This window comes from Neoarius graeffei, chromosome 1 (genome assembly GCF_027579695.1).
Source record: "Neoarius graeffei isolate fNeoGra1 chromosome 1, fNeoGra1.pri, whole genome shotgun sequence".
Lineage (NCBI taxonomy): Eukaryota > Metazoa > Chordata > Actinopteri > Siluriformes > Ariidae > Neoarius > Neoarius graeffei.
This window is the reverse complement of record NC_083569.1, coordinates 78,393,349-78,415,548: the sequence shown is the minus strand read 5'-3', so window position 1 is coordinate 78,415,548 and position 22,200 is coordinate 78,393,349. Positions and strand designations below refer to the sequence as shown.

Here is a 22,200-nt window from a genome sequence, read left to right as displayed (position 1 = left end):
CCTGGAAATACAGTGGTGCTTGAAAGTTTGTGAACCCTTTAGAATTTTCTCTAGTTCTGCATAAATATGACCTAAAACATCATGAGAGTTTCACACAAGTCCTAAAAGTAGATAAAGAGAACCCAGTTAAATAAATGAGACAAAAATATTATACTTGGTCATTTATTTATTGAGAAATTATCCAATATTACATATCTGTGAGTGGCAAAAGTATGTGAACCTCTAGGATTAGCAGTTAATTTGAAGGTGAAATTAGAGTCAGGTGTTTTCAATCAATGGGATGACAATCAGGTGTGAGTGGGCACCCTGTTTTATTTAAAGAACTGGGATCTATCAAAGTCTGATCTTCACAACACATGTTTGTGGAAGTGTATCATGGCACGAACAAAGGAGATTTCTCAGGACCTCAGAAAAAGCATTGTTAATGCTCATCAGGCTGGAAAAGGTTACAAAACCATCTCAAAAGAGTTTGGACTCCACCAATCCACAGTCAGACAGATTGTGTACAAATGGAGGAAATTCAAGACCATTGTTCCCCTCCCCAGGAGTGGTCGACCAACAAAGATCAATCCAAGAGCAAGGCGTGTAATAGTCGGCGAGGTCACAAAGGACCCCAGAGTAACTTCTAAGCAACTGAAGGCCCCTCTCACATTGGCTAATATTAATGTTCATGAGTCCACCATCAGGGGAACACTGAACAACAATGGTGTGCATGGCAGGGTTACAAGGAGAAAGCCACTGCTCTCCAAAAAGAACATTGCTGTTCATCTGCAGTTTGCTAAAGATCACGTGGACAAGCCAGAAGGCTATTGGAAAAATGTTTTGTGGATGGATGAGACCAAAATAGAACTTTTTGGTTTAAATGAGAAGTGTTATGTTTGGAGAAAGGAAAATGCTGCATTCCAGCATAAGAACCTTATCCCATCTGTGAAATGTGGTGGTGGTGGTAGTATCATGGTTTGGGCCTGTTTTGCTGCATCTGGGCCAGGACGGCTTGCAATCATTGGTGGAACAATGAATTCTGAATTATACCAGCGAATTCTAAAGGAAAATGTCAGGCCATCTGTCCATGAACTGAATCTCAAGAGAAGGTGGGCCATGCAGCAAGACAACGATCCTAAGCACACAAGTCATTCTACCAAAGAATGGTTAAAGAAGAATAAAGTTAATGTTTTGGAATGGCCAAGTCAAAGTCCTGACCTTAATCCAATTGAAATGTTGTGGAAGGACCTGAAGCGAGCAGTTCATGTGAGGAAACCCACCAACATCCCAGAGTTGAAGCTGTTCTGTACGGAGGAATGGGCAAAAACTCCTCCAAGCTGGTGTGCAGGACTGATCAACAGTTACCAGAAATGTTTAGTTGCAGTTATTGCTGCACAAGGGGGTCACACCAGATACTGAAAGCAAAGGTTTACATACTTTTGCCACTCACAGATATGTAATATTGGATCATTTTCCTCAATAAATAAATGACCAAGTATAATATTTTTGTCTCATTTGTTTAACTGGGTTCTCTTTATCTACTTTTAAGACTTGTGTGAAAATCTGATGTTTTAGGTCATATTTATGCAGAAATATAGAAAATTCTAAAGGGTTCACAAACTTTCAAGCACCACTGTAGATCAGAAAAAAATCATACTACCCAAGCTATTCCTATACAAAACACTATTAGGACATGTTGTGCTTTTGGTGAAAAATATCTAACATGATCTAACAGGAGCTTAGACATGACATTTCTTGGAGCTGGGCCAATTGTGTGACCAGGGCCGTAACTGTATTTCATCCATTTTTAAAATGTTTAGTTACTGTTACCACCCAGGAGTTGGTTATTTTCTTATAACTGCATGCTCTGAAGTGTTTTATTCCCCTCATACCAGAGGAATTTGCCAACTATTATAATTTATTAATGAACATCATGTTTTTTATCCCTTTATCTGCATTTAAATTTATTGTACACCCAAGAGGCAAGTTATTTCCTGTTATTGCTTTATTATTATTATTATTATTATTATTATTATTATAACTATAAACAGTCGTTCCCTCACCAGCCTATTTTTTTCTCTCTTAATAAGACAAAGAAAATGTAGTGTGTTAACAAGAAATCTGAAAGCACAAACGCCTCAGTCCTGAAGACACTCATGTGGTGGGAAACGTATTGACTGAAAAGTAATTCGTAAATGTTAAACAACTAATAGAAAATGTCACTATCTCTCTCTCTCTCTCTCTGTGTATGTATATATATATATATATATATATATATATATATATATATATATATATATATATGTGTGTGTGTGTGTGTGTATATATATATATATATATATATATATATATATATATATATATATATATATAAATAAAACACACTCAGTGGGGCAAAAAAGCATTTAGTCAGCCACCAATTGTGCAAGTTCTCCCACTTAAAAAGATGAGAGAGGCCTGTAATTTTCATCATAGGTACACTTGAACTATGAGAGACAGAATGGGGGGAAAGAATCCAGGAAATCACATTGTAGGATTTTTAATGAATTAATTGGTAAATTCCTCGGTAAAATAAATATTTGGTCACCTACAAACAAGCAAGATTTCTGGCTCTCACAGACCTGTAACTTCTTCTTTAAGAGGCTCCTCTGTCCTCCACTCGTTACCTGTATTAATGGCACCTGTTTGAACTCGTTATCAGTATAAAACACACCTGTCCACAACCTCAAACAGTCACACTCCAAACTCCACTATGGCCAAGACCAAAGAGCTGTCAAAGGACACCAGAAACAAAACTGTAGACCTGCACCAGGCTGGGAAGACTGAATCTGCAATAGGTAAGCAGCTTGGTGTGAAGAAATCAACTGTGGGAGCAATTATTAGAAAATGGAAGACATACAAGACCACTGATAATCTCCCTCGATCTGGGGCTCCACGCAAGATCTCACCCCGTGGGGTCAAAATGATCACAAGAACGGTGAGCAAAAATCTCAGAACCACACGGCGGGGGGACCTAGTGAATGACCTGCAGAGAGCTGGGACCAAAGTAACAAAGGCTACCATCAGTAACACACTACGCCGCCAGGGACTCAAATCCTGCAGTGCCAGACGTGTCCCCCTGCTTAAGCCAGTACATGTCCAGGCCCGTCTGAAGTTTGCTGGAGAGCATTTGGATGATCCAGAAGAGGATTGGGAGAATGTCATGTGGTCAGATGAAACCAAAATAGAACTTTTTGGTAAAAACTCAACTTGTCGTGTTTGGAGGAGAAAGAATGCTGAGTTGCATCCAAAGAACACCATACCTACTGTGAAGCATGGGGGTGGAAACATCATGCTTTGGGGCTGTTTTCTGCAAAGGGACCAGGACAACTGATCCGTGTAAAGGAAAGAATGAATGGGGCCATGTATCGTGAGATTTTGAGTGAAAACCTCCTTCCATCAGCAAGGGCATTGAAGATGAAACGTGGCTGGGTCTTTCAGCATGACAATGATCCCAAACACACCGCCCGGGCAACGAAGGAGTGGCTTCGTAAGAAGCGGCTTCGTAAGAAGCATTTCAAGGTCCTGGAGTGGCCTAGCCAGTCTCCAGATCTCAACCCCATAGAAAATCTTTGGAGGGAGTTGAAAGTCCGTGTTGCCCAGCGACAGCCCCAAAACATCACTGCTCTAGAGGAGATCTGCATGGAGGAATGGGCCAAAATACCAGCAACAGTGTGTGAAAACCTTGTGAAGACTTACAGAAAACGTTTGACCTCTGTCATTGCCAACAAAGGGTATATAACAAAGTATTGAGATGAACTTTTGTTATTGACCAAATACTTATTTTCCACCATAATTTGCAAATAAATTCTTTAAAAATCAGACAATGTGATTTTCTGGATTTTTCCCCCTCATTTTCTCATAGTTGAAGTGTACCTATGATGAAAATTACAGGCCTCTCTCATCTTTTTAAGTGGGAGAACTTGCACAATTGGTGACTGACTAAATACTTTTTTACCCCACTGTGTGTGTGTCTGTCAGAGCTGCTCATCTAGAATAAAACACATTATGACTAATGAGAATTAGTTTGCACTGTGGTAGAAACAGCCTTTCGCTGTTTACACTGTAAAGAAACATCATTATTACAGTATTAAATCAGTAATTGTGATTATTATACATATAGGACACTTTATCGATGGAATAAAAACGTGTTGTACTCCCTTCCAGCAGGTTTCGTTCATTTGGTTTGATAGCATGCGGTATTGATAGGATAAGTGATATGCTATGTGTATTATGTCACTCTACCCAATGGAGAATGAGCGTTGAATATGGTTTACGATATTGCATGGTTGTCAAGACGACGTCAGACACAAAACTTCTGCGCCAGCGAGCGACAATTTGTAAACAAACATGGCTGCCGGTTTTGCTTCGTTAAATACAGAAGATTTTGAGAGAATTTTGAAAGAGAAAGACCCGTTGAACACCTGAAAGGTATATAATATAATAAATATTGGCTGGCTTTTTTTGTGGTAAATCAGCTACATTCCATTCAGCTAGCATGCTATTGAACTCGCCTTTGACTCGTTCAGTATCATGCTAACGGAATGGAATATATCTGATATACCACTCAAATATTATTTAATTATTACACACCATGGAATAAAGGAACAACAGTGTAAACATAAACTGTTGACAGGATCAGTGTGAGCTCCCAGAAGATTATCACATGAAACAACCGCAGAAACAAAAACTAACACAGGCAAACAGCGATGGCCAAACTTTATTTTTGCTTCAAATAAACAGCAACAATCCTGGATCAGAGGCGATAACAACCAAGAGACAAACTCAGCCATGGAAGGTAAACTGCAACTCGTATGGCATTAAAAAAAAAACTTAAATAAAGTTAATTTACACACTTTGCGTAAACAGTAAGCAGTAGTCTCATCAATGCTGTATTAGGAATAATCAAAAAAGCTGAGCAGTCTTTTTCTTTTTTAAACCCCTTCTTATTTTCAACAGTGAAACTGAAATCAAAGGGTTTGTGTGGCTTCCAGATCCACAGGCTTCTCCTTCGTCCCTGAAAACTCCGTCAGTAGTTTGACACTTTAAGGATACCAAAAAAAAAAAAAGACACTGGATTTTGATTGACAGTACAACAGAGAGCCATTTCTTGGAGAACATGTTCATACACGTGCAAATCTTACAGTTCAGCTTTTGAAAACACTGCACTGAAATACTGTTCCACTTTGGCTCACATTGATCAACGGGAGAATATCATTCCTTTATGATGTCCCTTTTCCTCAGTTACGTGTAAAGCTTAAACTGGATCACTTATACTGCAGTCATCGAGGCCTCGCTGCAGCTTCATTCGGAGAAACTTGAAGATCAGAGTTCAAGCCTTAATAATGAATGTGTGGGAGTTGATTTCCATTACACACGTTGTCATGTAGGAACATGTCATTCTTCTGAACGATTACGAGAGCTAACTCTGACGACAGACACATGGGTTTAACATTCATAGTTTGACAATATATTATTCTGTATAGGTTTGCAATAAATAGGGATACACTTCTCATCATATGATGAAAACGACTGAGGAAATTTTTACAATACGCCACTTTCAAGTTTGCTTTTTAAAGACCGTTTTCCTTACTAAAGTGCAAGGCAATGAGAGAAAACACTTTCTGAAATGTATGACGTTGCATTTTTTTTTCTTTTAAAAGAAGGACAAAAAACCCCCAGCTCACTCTAACCACTGCGATTTGTGGAGGAACTTGGCACAAATGTACATCACTATAGCTTGCAGAACAACAGCTCACCTGGCACACGAGCGGCACAATAGCACTATCTGGCTGACTATTTCATTTAAAAAAAAAAATCTACCAGCTTTTGTTTTCCTGCTTGAGGATCGTGGACGCAAAAGGCATGCAGAAATACCAACTGTCTTTGAATACATAGAGACTGGATCGGACAGAATGCAGTTCTTACATTTGCATTTTGACAGCTAATACAAATCCACAATACATTTCAGATGCTTTTTTTTTTTTTTGCGTTTTAAAATTTGTTCGTTTAACATTGTTCAGATGACTCGAAAGGAGAGTTTCCTGGAAATACCAGTTTGCACTTATTGGCTTTAAAAGCAGACCCCAAAAAAAGGAAATCATTAAAAGAAGGAAGGTTTGTCTCATGCGTGAGAAAAAGAGCACAGGAAATCATACGGGCCATAGAAACGAATAAAGAATGCAGAAAAGGACTCTGGGTACTGTCATGTACTCCCAGGGTCTGTTGATCACCAAGAGCACCAGCAGGCACAGGATGGACAGAGAACGGAACTGGAACGTCGATGCAGTGCGATGCCATGCCTCTCTCAGCTGCTCACACACATGCAGTGTGTGATAGATAGCTCTGAACACCCTTTCCTTGGTGAAAGGCAGCTTCCCGTGGCGCGGTGTGTCCACTACAGCAGACCCTCCAGCTCTTCAATTGCCTGCAGGATCCGTTTCACATGACCCACCTTTGATATCCCAAGATCCTGAAAGAACAACCAAAGAGTTTACACAAGTGTTCTGTCCTGAACGAATTACTGTTTTTGCAAAGCCAGCTGGTTCCACTGCCCATTGAGTAACAATCGTGATAATCTGGACCAGGAGTGTCAAACATGTGGAGCGATAAAGGTTCTAATCCGACCCAGAATTTAGAATCTGGGTTCTAAATAAATCAATTTTTTTTGTGGACAATTGAATTGAAAGATTAAAAAAAGAGCTCGTCTTTGTTATTCCACTAGGGGGCAAAATAGAGCAACAAACTCAAGTCTGATCAGGGCAACTGATAAGGAATTCTTCGATAGTAAGAGAAATATTTGCTCAAATCATGTCTCTTTCCAAAAAAAAAAAAAAAATTGAGGTTTCACAACCAATTTTTTTTGCCGGTAATTTGACCATATTATAAAGGCATTGTTCATGTACTAAACTCAAGTTTGTGTTAAAAAAAAAAAAAAAATCTAATATGGCCCCTTACCAAAAATGAGATTGACACCCCTGATCTGGATTATGGGCTGTGTCTCAAATCGCACATCTACAACCGTGAGTTTGTTGATACTATTGCTGGCAGTTGTTGCCCGTCACTGAGGAGCAGCTGTAGACTCGGCCGTAGCGGAAGTCTCCAGTTTGGAGCGCTGATTGCGAGGTCTCGTACAATCGAAACACTGAGACGAGTGGGGGAGGGGATTCCCCGCCGAGGCTGCACACAGTGTGTTAGCGTGAGCATGTAGCCTACAGGAAATGATGGTGTGTTGTGTTGGATTAGCACTAATCCTATGCTTTGGAAAATGTTGTCTTGGGCCTCTCCAGGGTGTCACCAATCCATGTGCAAAGTATGGAGTATGTGCGTCCAGCTGTGTCGATTTGCATAGGGGAACAGACAGACAAGCAGCCTTCCTTTAGATAGATGTATAAGCCGTCCGGTTGACGCTATTCTGTCCCATCATGCACCACAGCAGTGGAGACTTGGACAAGATGGTGGACATGAGCAACATGTAATAGCTGTTTTATATTCTGTAATTGTTACTGCAACATGACTAACTTCAAGTGTTTAATAGGATGCTTGTTCTTCCAATTTACACAATCTCTTTGCACTGGGCTGCTTTTGGGAAACGAAAGTTTTGTCTCGGGGCGGTGCATTGGTTAGCACTGTCTGTCTGGGTTTAAACCTCGTAGCCGACTGGGGTTTTTCTGTGTGGAGTTTGCATGTTCTCCCCCTGCAGGCGCTCTAGTTTCCTCTAGTCCAAAGATATGCAGATTTGGTCAACTGGCTACTCTAAATTGCTCAAAGGTGTGAATGGTGGTTCGTCTCTGTTGCCCCTTTTCCACCAAAGCAGTTCCAGGGCTGGTTCGGGGCCAGTGCTTAGTTTGGAACCGGGTTTTCTGTTTCCACTGACAAAGAACTGGTTCTGGGGCCAAAAAAACCGGTTCCAGGCTAGCACCAACTCTCTGCTGGGCCAGAGGAAAGAACCGCTTACGTCAGCGGGGGGCGGAGTTGTTAAGACCAACAACAATAACAAGACCGCGAAAGATCGCCATTTTTAAGCGACGAGAAGCAGCAGCTGTACAAACGTGAAGTCATCCATTATTATTATTGTTGCTGCTGCTGCTTCTTCCGGTTTTTTTTTTTTTTTGCTTCGATATTTGCGCCAAGGTTTATGCAAACGTACTGACGTATACAGTGACGTAATGACGTGGCTTCCTTTAGCACCCTGAGCTATGGAAAAGCAAACTGGTTCTCAGCTGGCTCGCAAGTTGAACGAGTTGTGAACCAGCACCAGCACTGGCCCCGAACCAGCCCTGGAACTGATTTGGTGGAAAAGGGGCATGTGTCATTCCTGGAATAGATTAGCAACCTGTCCAAGGTGTACCCTGCCTCTCACTCAAAGTTAGCTGGGATTGGCTCCAGCTTCTCCCACGTCCCTGACGGATAAGTGGTATAGATGATGGATGGATTGATGGATGGAACGTTTGTCTCCCTTACTTAATATAGTTAAAGGTGTAAAAACTTTTACACTCGTCTGTACAATTATATATAAAAGGTATGATTTTCTGGATTTATCCATACAATAAATACTTTGAATCCTAAGGTTCCAGTAGAGGATTTGAGACACAGCCAGTGATTTGCTTGTGCAGTATAGTATGTGTGTTGCAGTAGAAGCCGCTGTCTGGGCGCTCGCTGTCCCGCTGTACCTTCAGGTCTTGTCTCTGGAGCTGAGCCAGCTGCCAGCCCTGGATGTCCCGGGCCACAAACCTCTCCCTGTACTCCCCTAACCCCAACGAATCCAGCCACGTGCCCACCTCCTCCGCACCCCATCTCTCAGCTAGCCCCCGAGAAGACACACACACATATACACAAACAGAGGAATGAAACAGACCCAGTAGCACAAAAAGCCTGCACAGACACTGGCCAGCATTTCTGGAGTGAAAGTGTGGTGATGGTTAGATGTAGAGACGAACACTTTAAAGGAATACTCGAGTGTTTTTCCTCCTAATCTCTATCGTCTGTATCTGTAATGTGAGAAAAGACCAAAAAAAAAACCCCACATTTACTTAAACCTCGTTTTCCAATCGCAGATGTCAGTGAACATTTTCATGAAACATCATTTTCATTCTTCAGTTCGACATTTAAATTGAATGAACATCTGTATAATCACCGTAGTCAGCTGGGATAGGCTCCAGCTTGCCTGCGACCCTGTAGAACAGGATAAAGCAGCTAGAGAGAATGAGATGAGATCTGTATAATCAATGGTTTTAGAGATGGAGCCAGTTTTCAGACGGGCGAATCTGTGGTTGTGCCAATACAGCTGTGTGTGAGTCTGATGGCTCATGGATACAACACAAGTTTCAGGAAAGTGGAAGTGACCCCAGTAAGTCTTGCTCTGGTGTAGGAAAGTTTAAAATGTTTTGTAAGAACAGCTTTGGTTGGACTTCTTACGTACAGTGTGTAATCCGTCTAATCCTAACACTTTATCTGTTGAATTCTTAACTCTGAAGCTGTTGATTAATTTTCTATAACAGAAGCTCTGGCTAATTTGGCCTCATTTTCTATCAAATTTGCTTGAGAAATGAAAAGGTTACTGTTCTGAAGACATTAAAACAGAGTTATCCAATGAGATTTGTTTGTTTGTTGTCTCCAGGCTGAGAAGGGTTTAGAGCTGCTCACTCATTGGTTAGGACTTCACTGCCGGGACAAAAGGCCATGGTAGTGCATGTTTATGTCGGAAGTGACAGATGAATTTGTAGCATCAGCCACATAAAGTTTTATTAATCAGTAGCGTAAAATAGTATCTAAGACATTTATATTTCGTATTAAAACGTCTATGTAAATTAATACATGGAAAGCCTTCACTTTAAGAGAAATTCAGGGCGAGCATGAGCCTAGGAAGTCTATAGGGTTCTTCTCTGTCACACACCCTGTCGCTGTCACACATCTTCTTCCTCCCTGTCCTATGGCTATAGTCCCTTTAAATCACGTTTGTTTTTTGAATGGGAAGGCGGAAAGAGGAATGAATGGGGGTAGATGGACGCCGGCACGCGGACATTCTGACATCCTTCATAAGTCTTCAATGATCCGAAATAAATTGACTGCTACACGCTTGTGGATTACTTTTGTTTTTCTTCGCCCTCTTTGAGGAATGTACAGTCGGACTTAAACCCACGTCTGAAGAGGTGAGATCGATCCTTTTTTTCCCTATTTTTTGCTGGCGGGATTGTTTTGTTTTTGGAAAGCGCACAGGTGGTGCGCGGATTTTGTTATACTGCTTACGCTGTGGTTGGACTAAAGACTCTGCCCTAAAGGCTATTCTCTCACTCTCACTCTACACCATCCCACAATAAAATATTCACATTGAAAATATTTGTAAGCGCGTTTCATGCACTAAGTTATAAGATTTGTTGACAACTCGTATCGAGTTCGTTACAAATTAACCAATCAGATTTTGATTTCTAGTGGGAGGGACCAAAAATTTATCGCCCTAGACTTTCTCGAAGGCTAGTGCGAGCTTAACTGTGAGTCAGTGCGGCAGTAAAGTCACCTTCCAGCTGGTGTAGCGTTCATCAGTAGTGTTGGCGAATGCTAATAAAGCGGTCAAGCCAGTGCTATCGAGAGCGAGTAGCACAGGCTAACGACCGAGAAACTAAGATTTCTGTCTCCAGACTCTTCTTCCACGCTGCACGCTCGCTACAGTATTTTTCACTCAGACTTAAGTATTCATTCCCCTCTGTAACTTAGTTACTTTTAAAATCAATATCAAAAGCTACACACGACAGAGCGATCCGGCAGCCTGCTGCTAATCCCTTACAAAATCCTGTTGCTTTTTTGGTGTTTGACTAAGTTTTGACTGAGCTCAAGTCCCAGCTCTAATAGTAACGGTTTGTCACTGTATTATAGTAACGCATTCATTCTAATATGTTATCATTTCTATAGTAACAGCTCATTCATAGGGACTTCTACGGTACCTGCACTGTGTTCATGCCATCATGGATTATTTTCCTGTAACAGCAAACCAAGAAGTGTTTTCAACTTCCATCAATGAATTTCGAGTAGTAAGCAGTTTTTCCTGTTCAGGATCACTATGCGAGATTAGGATTAGACCCAAAACACTGGAGTAATCCTTTAAGCTCACTGTTTTACCAGATTTCAGGCCAAAACAATGTTCACTCCATGAAATGCCTGTGAGATCCACGAACATAAAACCAAATGTGACAGAAACTTTATGAAACCACAGAGCAAACATGAGGACAGGCCTGTCAGAGTAAGACTGCTGATCTTACATCAGATTTAGTGAACTTTACACACGCACAATTCCACAGTGAGCACAAATCAGTAATCTTACTCTGAGACGCACAACAGCAGCGATGAGTGAAGTTTAGCTATGAAAGCTGATATACACGAAAAGACCGACGTACTGTCATGTTTTACGTTAAGAGACAGGGTGTCCAGTCACTTCCTGTTTACAGAATGAAAGCAAGATTAGTTCTAGAGGGATTTCTGTAATGTGTGTCGGACCTGAGAGCGAGCTGTTGGAGCGCTGCTTATGGAGCTTCTCTCTCTCCTTCTTTACTTTGGGGATGATCTTCAGCTTCATACTGCTGCTCTTAGCACTCGTGCGGGATGAGTCCTAGAGACAACACAGAGAGACAGAGATATGGGGGGGGGAACCCTATTAGACACACTTAGGAAAATACTGTACAGTAAGATAATTATCCTTCAATTGTATGTTTGGTTTTTGATTTTAATGGATGGAATTAAAAAAAAATCACTTGACATGTAATCAACATCTTTTTAGCCCACAAGGAAGTACAGAGACCTGCAGTGATGACTAGTGGGAATTTTTCTGGGGGCTGGGGTGTGTGCGAAGTGAATAACATTGATTGATTATCTCATTACAGTGGTGCCTGTGAAGGGGTAGGATATATTAGGCAGCAAAAGAACAGTCAGTTCTTGAAGCTGATGTGTTGGAAGCAGGAAAAATGGGCAAGCGTAAGGATCTGAGTGACTCTGACAAGGGCCAAATTGTGATGGCGAGATGACTGGGACTGAGCTTCTCTAAAATGGTCCACCTTGTGAGGTGTTCCCAGTATGCAGTAGTTAGTACCTACCAAAAATGGTCCAAGGAAGGGACAACCAGTGAACCGGCGACAGGGTCATGGGCATCAAAGGCTCACTGATTCGCATGGGGCACGAAGGCTAGCCCATATGGTCCAGTCCCACAGAAAAGCTAAGGTAGCACAAACTGCTGAAAAAGTTAAAGGTGCTGACACCTTTCTGTTTTAGCCAGCATTAACTTTTTCAGCAGTTTGTGCTACAGGAGTTCTTCTGTGGGACTGGACCATATGGGCTAGCCTTCGTGCCCCGTGAGAATCAGTGAGCCTTCAACACCTATGACCCTGTCGCCGGTTCACTAGTTGTCCTTTCTTGGACCACTTTTTGTGCAGTTTTGCAAGTGTTGTGCAGAAGGTCTAGTTCTTTCAAATAAAACAATCAGAACGAAAATCCATTGAGAACTGAAGGTGGAGACTTGCTTTTAAATTGAAATTAAAGTTGTAAACAATTTGTTTACAACAAGAAAATCAACAAACGAATGACCAAGTTTTGTTCCTCAAGGGAAGATCTACACAAAACATCGATCTGAACTGGAATCGAATGAGAGAGGAGATAAAAGTCTCGTGAGAGACCTGGAAAATTAGTTAATTTGGCCTAATTATGAACTTGTTAAGCCAGTATTGCATTGGGCTGCGACTAGCTGGAGACACAACAATTGTGATAAAATATGCGAATTAGCGACAATTTTCACTTGGAATCACACTGAATTGATATTCGCATATTTTATCGCAATTGTGTCTCCAACTAGTCGCAGACTGTCACAGGCCAGTGAGATACTGGCTGAACTCGCACTTCCTGTCTCACGGAAACTGACTTAAGAAGGGTTCATGATGGCTTTGTGACACCAGCGACGCATTTGCGGCTATTTTGAGAGAAATTTTGTCGCACTAATTGTTTGAACATGTTCAAAATTTCAGCAACGAAGGAGCGACACTTGCGACTCATGCGAGGAAATTGAGAAGCCCCGCCAATGTTTCAAGACACTTTTGAAACACTCGCGAATGACGTTCGCAATTTGTCGCAAGGTGTCGCAGTCTAGTGAGATACTGGCTTTAAAAAAACAAACAAACAAACAATTGGAACAGAAATCCGTGACAAATTGACGGAGGATATACGATTTAACTGAATTGTGGATGATGGACGGATGACAGATGCCACGCCCATGGCAACAGCTCATCAGCTTTACAGCCAAATGAGCTAAAAATACTGAAATGTCTGTTCATGAAAACAGTCCCAAGTCTGAATTTACAGGTGAACTTTATGCATGTGATGAATAATTAAAGCCCTTATGATGAGCTGTGAAAATAATCTAATATTTAAACATATTGATCCTTATACTCCTTTAAAACGGCTGCAATAAGAACATACAGACTAATATCCGGTATATTTCATTAAACCCAGATAAACGGAGACTGCTAGAAGAGCCATGAGCTGAAAGCCATTGCTAAGACGACAAACTGTGTCAGCTGTGCATTATTTATTTATGCTGATGTCCAGCCAGACCTCCTCGGCACAATGCATGCTGGGACAGATCCAGTGGATGTCCTCCAGTTTGATTAACTCAGCACTGAGAGAGTTGAGCGTGGAAAGCAGCTCTTCCTCCTGAGGGGCCTCCAACTGCTACACAACACACAAACACACACACAGCGTAAGGTTTTCCATCTCAGACAACTTATTCATGCAAGTAAACAAGGCTGAGTCCCTGCAGGGAAACGGCAGAAAACAATCAACAGTAAACATGGCACACACAGATGTCACACTGGGATATAGAAGCTTTATAGGAGAATTATAAACAGAGAGATGCAGAAGCAGCTTGTTGCCCATGAGAACATTGAACACTTCTTACCTGTGAGGAATTCCTAGCTAATTTAAATTGAGACGTCTTCACGTCAAATCATTTCCTCATGTTTTATTGCACTGTCGCTAAAATACACTGAATGATCTCCTGCTAACTTAGCATCATTTTTAACCAGCTGTATAAATTTGTGTCTAGTAGTCTCTGCTTGTTTTTTTTTTCTCCAACCAAAGACATCTTTGCTTTAAAAAGAGCCTCAATGAGGCTGGAGCTCATACCGGCCACTTTTGTTGTGTGCGAGTTTGAAATCCGATCAATCCTGTGGGAGGAGTAGCGATTTTTGTGAAATTACATATGACCCCTGTGTAGCCGCATCCATGGCAGGTGGGACCACCCGGCGAACAATTCTTGTTGGAATATGTCTTTAGAGTCTTCTGGGTGAGTTTCAGTGAAAACATCCGAGCAGTTTACGAACAGCAGTGTTTGGTGTGATGAGTCACCCAAAATTTTCAAACATCCATAAAATGTTAAATATGACAGGTGGCGCAATGGTCTTGACTAGTGGTCATCAAACCCCTCTGCCCCCCACCACTTGAACCGGCCCTATGAGGCAATCCCCAAAAGTGGTCATGGCCTATTTTTTTAAAATTACTTTTTGGCAAATAACAACATGTCTGCATCTTGTATTTTGTTGATTTTATCAATTAAAATTGATATTTAGTTATAAAAGGAACTATTCGAATTTTCGTCATATGCTCGCGATCAAGCAGTGACAGGCAGCGCACGTGCAGAGAACTGTCAGTGTTCAGGACAGCAAAATGGCTAGCAGTAAGCGAAAAGCTGACAGAGAGTGCAGAGTTTTTAAAGAACAGTGGACCACCGATTATTTTTTCGTTCAGTGTAAGGACCGTGCAGTGTGTCGGTTTTCAAAGAATATAATCTGCGTCGTCACTACGAAACCCGCCACAAAGAGTATGCTAGTTTGCCAGGGCAAACAAGAGAAGACAGGATTCGGAGGATGAAATGTGGACTGGCTGCACAACAGAATGTATTCCTTCGCCAAACCCAGATCGACCAGGCTGCTGTCCGAGCTAGCTATAAGGTAGCTCACCTACTAGCTACCTATGGAAAGCCGTTTACTGATGGGGACTTTGTTAAAGTACGCATGCTTGCTGTGGCTGAGGAGGTGTGTCCCGACAAGAAGGATGCGCTCAACGCGGTGAGTCTCTCCGCGCCTACTATGACCAGGCGAACCGAAGATTTGGGGGACAATGTGTATGACCAGCTGAATGAGAAAGCGTCAGAATTCGAGTTTTTTGCTTTGGCCACGGATGAGAGCAATGACGTGCAGGACACAGCACAACTGCTGTGATTTATTGATCTATTGCTCATATTATAATTTCACTGGTTTTTTTAATGTATTTATTTTATAGGCCTATTTATTTGACCTTTATTAAGTGCTGCACACAATTATTATTAATAATATCAACAGGCCTACCTACAATTTAGAATTTTCCACTCACTTTTGCCAATCACCTCAACTAGGCAGATGTTTCTTACCTTGACAGCTTTGATGTTTTTATTAGAAAATAAATAAATGGAATATCTGTGGTATTTCAAATTAAAACAAAGTGTGAAGACTCGATTACTACTTTTGCAAACCACTAGTAAAGATAAACAAATATGTGCCAGGAATCAAGTGTTGATATAGTAGTGTGGATATAGTAGTGGGGATGGCTGTGCCAGGCTAGTAATCTCTACTACACAATGAGGCCTGCTGGTGGTCATATTTGTCTGGGTCATACAATTCTATGTTATATAGCTGACCTGACCCCGGCCCCCATCACAGTCAGGAACGACAATGTGGCCCCCAGAGAAAAAAAGTTTGGTGACCCCTGGTCTTGACAAATTTTATACAGATCAACCTGGGGAACATTCCATATGAGTTTGATCAAAATCTGATCACTCCTGTAGGAGTAGTAGTGATTTTTGTGAAATTGCATGTGACCCCCTCTGTAGCCTCATCCATGGCAGGTGGCACCACCTGGTGAACAACACTTGTTGGAATGCGTCTTTAGAGTCTTCTGGATGAGTTTCAGTGAAAACATCCGAGCAGTTTATGAAGAATAGTGTTTAATGTGACGCGTCACCCAAAAATTTCAGATGCCCATAAAATCGCAAATATCCACCTGGGGAACTTTGTGAGTTTGATCGAAATCCGATCAACCCTGTAGGAAGAGTATCGATTTTTGTAAATTGTGGACAGAGGACGGACGGACGACGCATGATCGCATAAGCTCAACCGGCTTGGCCTACAGCCAGATGAACTAATAAAAATGGGTGCTTTGTGCAATAATGGGACACACTGAACATGCTTTTGAACACAGCATGATATTTTTACATTTAAAGGAATGTAACAACATTCGTTTGTATTAGTCAAGCTCTGTTTACTCCCATTTTCGTGTGTCTAACATTAATGTGACGTAAACTAATACAGGGTCTAACACTGTGTAGCAATTTTGCCTCCAGGTGGAAATAAATACAGCTGAAATTCTCAGTCACCGGAGTGATTTATGAGTGTGGATGTGTGACTTGGCAAAGAGAAAAAGAAGACGAATAAAATGCCTCTCACCAGCAGTTTCCCTTCTAACAGCATTTTAGTCTCCTGCTGCAGCACTTTACTGCTGTTGACAATCTCCACAGCGGTGCTGCGACTCAGACACTGCTAAGAGAACACACACACATACACCTGTCTATTCAGTGTGACCTTTTTTCAAGCTCCTGCTGTTGAACATCACACACGCAGTAGCTGTGCCGACGCAGAACTCAGAAAACATTCAGCAGGGTCAAAATGGGTTTGCTTTGCTTCCTCACTCTCTCATGCAGTGTTTTAGTAAAGCACTAAAGCAGCAGCACGTGTGTGAGAAGTGGGCGACATGACCGAGTTTCCACATACAGCGACAGATAAAGCTCAGTAAACTCCGTAACCAAACTAAAGCCACACAGATGTTGTGCTACAGAAATGTTGTCTCTGAAGATAATGTTCTGTTTCCTACACACATGCCTAATGCATTATGAGTAATTAATATTGTATTTTATGTATGCTACTAATTGACTACATTTTTTGCTCTGTACTGTATGTTATTGTACTGATTTGTATTTATGTATCTAACACCACCCCCAAAACAATTTCCCTGTATATGATATTGGGTTCAATTACTAAAATTTTGGACAAGGATAATGACAGCATTTATGATGAATGTTTTTATTCTGAATAAATATCAACAGCTCTACCTCTGGGCTGGAGGGTTTAGAAGGAAAGGCCTCAGTGAGGACAGCAGCACTAGCATTTACTGCATGAGCCAATTCCTGTTCCACCACCTTATGGGTTTTAGCCACGTCCCGTATCCTACACACACAAAAAAAGAAAGCAATAACATTATCATCCCTTTTGTTTATTCTACATTTGAGCATACCTTCAGGTAAAAACATCTCATCTCATCTCATTATCTCTAGCTGCTTTATCCTTCTACAGGGTCGCAGGCAAGCTGGAGCCTATCCCAGCTGACTACGGGCGAAAGGCGGGGTACACCCTGGACAAGTCGCCAGGTCATCACAGGGCTGACACATAGACACAGACAACCATTCACACTCACATTCACACCTACGGTCAATTTAGAGTCACCAGTTAACCTAACCTGCATGTCTTTGGACTGTGGGGGAAACCGGAGCACCCGGAGGAAACCCACGCGGACACGGGGAGAACATGCAAACTCCACATAGAAAGGCCCTTGCCGGCCCCGGGGCTCGAACCCAGGACCTTCTTGCTGTGAGGCGACAGCGCTAACCACTACACCACCGTGCCGCTCCCAGGTAAAAACAATATATCCATAAAGATAAAATTACTCAAACAATGAATAAACTAAAAAGATGTCGTTAATCATCAGCAACCCTGAACAACTCTACCATAAGCGTCAGCTAAATACAACACTGACCCTAGCCCAACCCAAGCGATGCAACACTGACCCTAGCCCAACCCAAGCGATGCAACACTGACCCTAGCCCAACCCAAGCGATGCAACACTGACCCTAGCCCAGCCCAAGCGATGCAACACTGACCCTAGCCCAACCCAAGCGATGCAACACTGACCCTAGCCCAACCCAAGCGATGCAACAATGACCTTAGCCCAACTCAAGCGATGCAACACTGACCCTAGCCCAACCCAAGGAATGCAACACTGACCCTAGCCCAACCCAAGCGATGCAACAATGATCTTAACCCAACCCAAGCGATGCAACACTGACCCTAGCCCAACCCAAGCGATGCAACAATGACCTTAACCCAACCCAAGCGATGCAACACTGACCTTAGCCCAACCCAAGCGATGCAACACTGACCCTAGCCCAACCCAAGCGATGCAACACTGACCCTAGCCCAACCCAAGCGATGCAACAATGACCTTAGCCCAACCCAAGCGATGCAACAATGACCTTAGCCCAATCCAAGCGATGCAACAATGACCTTAGCCCAACCCAAGCGATGCAACAATGACCTTAGCCCAACTCAAGCGATGCAACACTGACCCTAGCCCAACCCAAGCGATGCAACAATGATCTTAACCCAACCCAAGCGATGCAACACTGACCCTAGCCCAACCCAAGCGATGCAACAATGACCTTAACCCAACCCAAGCGATGCAACAATGACCTTAGCCCAACCCAAGCGATGCAACACTGACCCTGGCCCAACCCAAGCGATGCAACACTGACCCTAGCCCAACCCAAGAGATGCAACAATGACCTTAGCCCAACCCAAGCGATGCAACACTGACCCTAGCCCAACCCAAGCGATGCAACAATGATCTTAACCCAACCCAAGCGATGCAACAATGACCTTAGCCCAACCCAAGCGATGCAACAATGACCTTAACCCAACCCAAGTGATGCAACACTGACCTTAGCCCAACCCAAGCGATATAACACTAATGCTAGCCCAATCCAAGCAATAGAACACTAACCCTAGCCCAACCCTTTCCCCAGTGCAAACTTCAACCCAAGTTTAACTCTAAGCCCAACCTGAGTAATATAACACTAACCCTAGCCCAACCCTAGTGCAAACTTCACCCCAATTTAATACTAATCCTAGCAGAACCCTAACTCTAGCGTAAAAGAGGAACTCATCTCATCTCATTATCTCATCTCATTATCTCTAGCCGCTTTATCCTGTTCTACAGGGTTGCAGGCAAGCTGGAGCCTATCCCAGCTGACTACGGGCGAAAGGCGGGGTACACCCTGGGCAAGTCGCCAGGTCATCACAGGGAGAGGAACTCATCAACAACCCAATGACTACTTCCACCTGACTTGTTAGTGTTTCCTTGTTTACCTCTTTTTTTCTTGATTATCTTAAATTTCTTAAAGTTTCAATGCTTGAATAGTTAAATTTAAAGTTTGTTTTGTAAATTCATCTATAGTTTAATTCTGTTTTTTGGATTTGTATATTTAATGATGTTCAGTATACTTTTAATGTGTTATGTTAAATTGGTAGGGAGGCCAGCATATAGGCTTTAGGCCTCCCTTGCACATTCTATTGTATTACTATTTATTATACCTTGTAAATTTATATGTCCAATATATGCAATAAACAAACAAACAAAAAAACTTTAACCCAATCTAACCCTAGCCCAACCCTAAGCCGAGTGCAACCTTCACCCAAATATAACCCTTACCCTAGTTCTAGTGCAACCTTCACCTGAATAGAACCCTAACCCTTGGTCAGCCCTTTTTCCTTTATGGGGTCCATATGCCCAAAAGGTCACACTCCTTCCTTACATTCCTTGTAAAGAATAAATGTATACCCACACACTCTCTTACCTGTTGATGAGTGAGTCAGCCACCAGGCCGAGTTGTTGCACCTGTGCACACTCTTCCTCGGTCAGGTATTCCATGGACTGCTGCGAATTAAGACGTGGACGAGCAGAGCGGCAGCTGTCATACTTCCTCTTATCCTCCCACGACTTCAGTGTGCTCTCAAAAGCCTACAGCGCCAACACAAAACACTCAGCACAGCGCAGTTCACTGCACTCCTCTACTACACTTCCTTACAGCTCAGCTAGTGCACTTCTACCAAGTTCCCACACATCCTCCTACACATACACACATCTTGTTTTTCCTGGTAGGAACTTGAGTAACTATGATTCACTAATCCTAAACTTACCTATTAAAGTTTCAGCTGAATTTGTCTCACATCACAAAGTTTTGAGTCCTGAGTTTAAGCATTCTACATGCAAAGTGACCTAAATATTTTTATCTAACTCCAAAATAAAATGTAAAAAAATATTTATGGGAAAAAAAAAAAGATTGCAAGTCACACACACTGACCCGGTCTCTGGTAAGCATCTGAGCACGATTCTTGTGGATGATCTGAACAATGCCGGGTGGTTGGATCCAGGCCTCTCCGTCCACCTGCACTGGAACACCTTCATCTCCTTTAATAGTGATCTTTACCTGCCGACACTGTTTCCACACACATACAGTATGCATACATCAGGCCACACATATAGTATGCTGTAAGAGCGTGTGATTGGATGTATATGTGTATTTATACCTGCGTGATGCGGTGATGTTGTAGGTTAATAACACGAGACATGGCCATCTGCATGCTGCCGAACACGGCCACAACCTCCAGCTTCTTATCATCAAAAGATGGCGCGCCGAAATTCTGCATCAACAACAGCAAATTTGTTTTGTAGTTTGTCTTTTTTTTTTTTGTTTGTAGTACCTTCTCCTGTCGAGGGTTGAACTGAAACTGGAACAAAAATACTGACATGCCTTTCTTTCATCAATAGACCACACCTCTTTGGTGCAAATACACCCAGACCTTATCCATTCTGGAGAGCTGTATCCATTGTTTCCCATTCTGTTCAACTGGAAATTCTCATCGGACACATCCTAAAGTCTCAACGTCATACTGTAAACTCAACATCTGTGCTGATGTGAAAGACCACAATTAACATCTGGAAATAATCTAATTAACAAACGTGACTGCATCTCATCTCATTATCTCTAGCCGCTTTATCCTTCTACAGGGTCGCAGGCAAGCTGGAGCCTATCCCAGCTGACTATGGGCGAAAGGCGGGGTACACCCTGGACAAGTCGCCAGGTCATCACAGGGCTGACACATAGACACAGACAACCATTCACACTCACATTCACACCTACGGTCAATTTAGAGTCACCAGTTAACCTAACCTGCATGTCTTTGGACTGTGGGGGAAACCGGAGCACCCGGAGGAAACCCACGCGAACACAGGGAGAACATGCAAACTCCACACAGAAAGGCCCTCGCCGGCCACGGGGCTCGAACCCAGGACCTTCTTGCTGTGAGGCGACAGCGCTAACCACTACACCACCGTGCCGCCACGTGACTGCATATTGTATATTATTCTATCCACATTCACTGGATGTGAGCAATCGTGCGCTCCGATTGGCTACTCTACTACTAGGATATCAGCTCATATACCGTGAGTAGAGAAAAACAAAATGGTGGAGCGCATCAAGTCAGATACATCACTTTGTTATCAAGTATTTAAAAGAAACAGAACTAGCTAAAAGAATATCCCCCCCCCAATATCTCCTGTCCTACACTCCAGCCCAGTTGGTGGCGATAATGCACCTTTAAGTTGGTTTGCCAACCGCCAAAAAAGCCCAAAAGAAGAAAAAGAAAATGGCGGAGTGTGTTATTAAACCAACCAAGGATAAAATAAAAACTTAACTCGAAAACAACCCCCCCCCCAAAAAAAAAACAAAAAAAGCAACAAAATATGGAATGAAAGTATTTGATGGTAAGAACGTATCTTTTTAGTTTTCAAGAATTATCGCATTTTTCACAAATTGCTACCGTCATTTCGCCAGTTTGTTTACAGTTTGTTCTAAGCGAAAATTATTTTGTCGGATGTTTTGTATAAAAAATTTTAAATTTATCGAATTTGCAAAAAAATTTAAAAATGCTCCGTTTCTCAAAACCCAGTGAATGTGAATAGAATAAAACAGTAATTCCACTCAATCTCGTCATACATGGCTTATAACCAACTCGGTGCTCATCAGCTATCAGCTCATATACAACTCGATTTCATGGAATAACTGTTGAGTATAGTGTGTATTGTACAGTGTGTATTGTATAGTGCGACTTTCACTATTCTTTAAACTGCCTCTGGAACTGTGCAAATGTTTACAGGTTTGAAATCAGTATTCGGCATTAATATCCAAGAGCGATCAGGAAAAGTGGTCTGGGTATACGT

The 22,200-nt window shown here is 42.2% G+C and overlaps 1 protein-coding gene across 4 annotated transcripts in view; it reads right to left on the bottom strand.

The window, feature by feature from the left end:
• Positions 1-4,723: 4,723 nt before the first annotated feature.
• Positions 4,724-22,200, bottom strand: part of si:dkey-172j4.3 (diacylglycerol kinase eta) — a 203,018-nt gene continuing 185,541 nt past the window's right edge. For 2 of the 4 annotated variants that reach the window (XM_060930951.1, XM_060931094.1), the window contains 9 exons: positions 20,508-20,621; positions 20,282-20,416; positions 19,775-19,938; positions 17,198-17,312; positions 16,536-16,628; positions 13,612-13,728; positions 11,512-11,623; positions 8,694-8,824; positions 4,724-6,493 (listed from right to left, as the gene is read on the bottom strand). In XM_060930951.1, the coding sequence (XP_060786934.1) occupies positions 6,419-6,493; positions 8,694-8,824; positions 11,512-11,623; positions 13,612-13,728; positions 16,536-16,628; positions 17,198-17,312; positions 19,775-19,938; positions 20,282-20,416; positions 20,508-20,621 (1,056 nt within the window). In that variant the 3' untranslated portion in view covers positions 4,724-6,418. The remainder of the gene's footprint in view (positions 6,494-8,693; positions 8,825-11,511; positions 11,624-13,611; positions 13,729-16,535; positions 16,629-17,197; positions 17,313-19,774; positions 19,939-20,281; positions 20,417-20,507; positions 20,622-22,200) is intronic. The other 2 variants (XM_060931172.1, XM_060931009.1) reach the window with 2 other exon arrangements.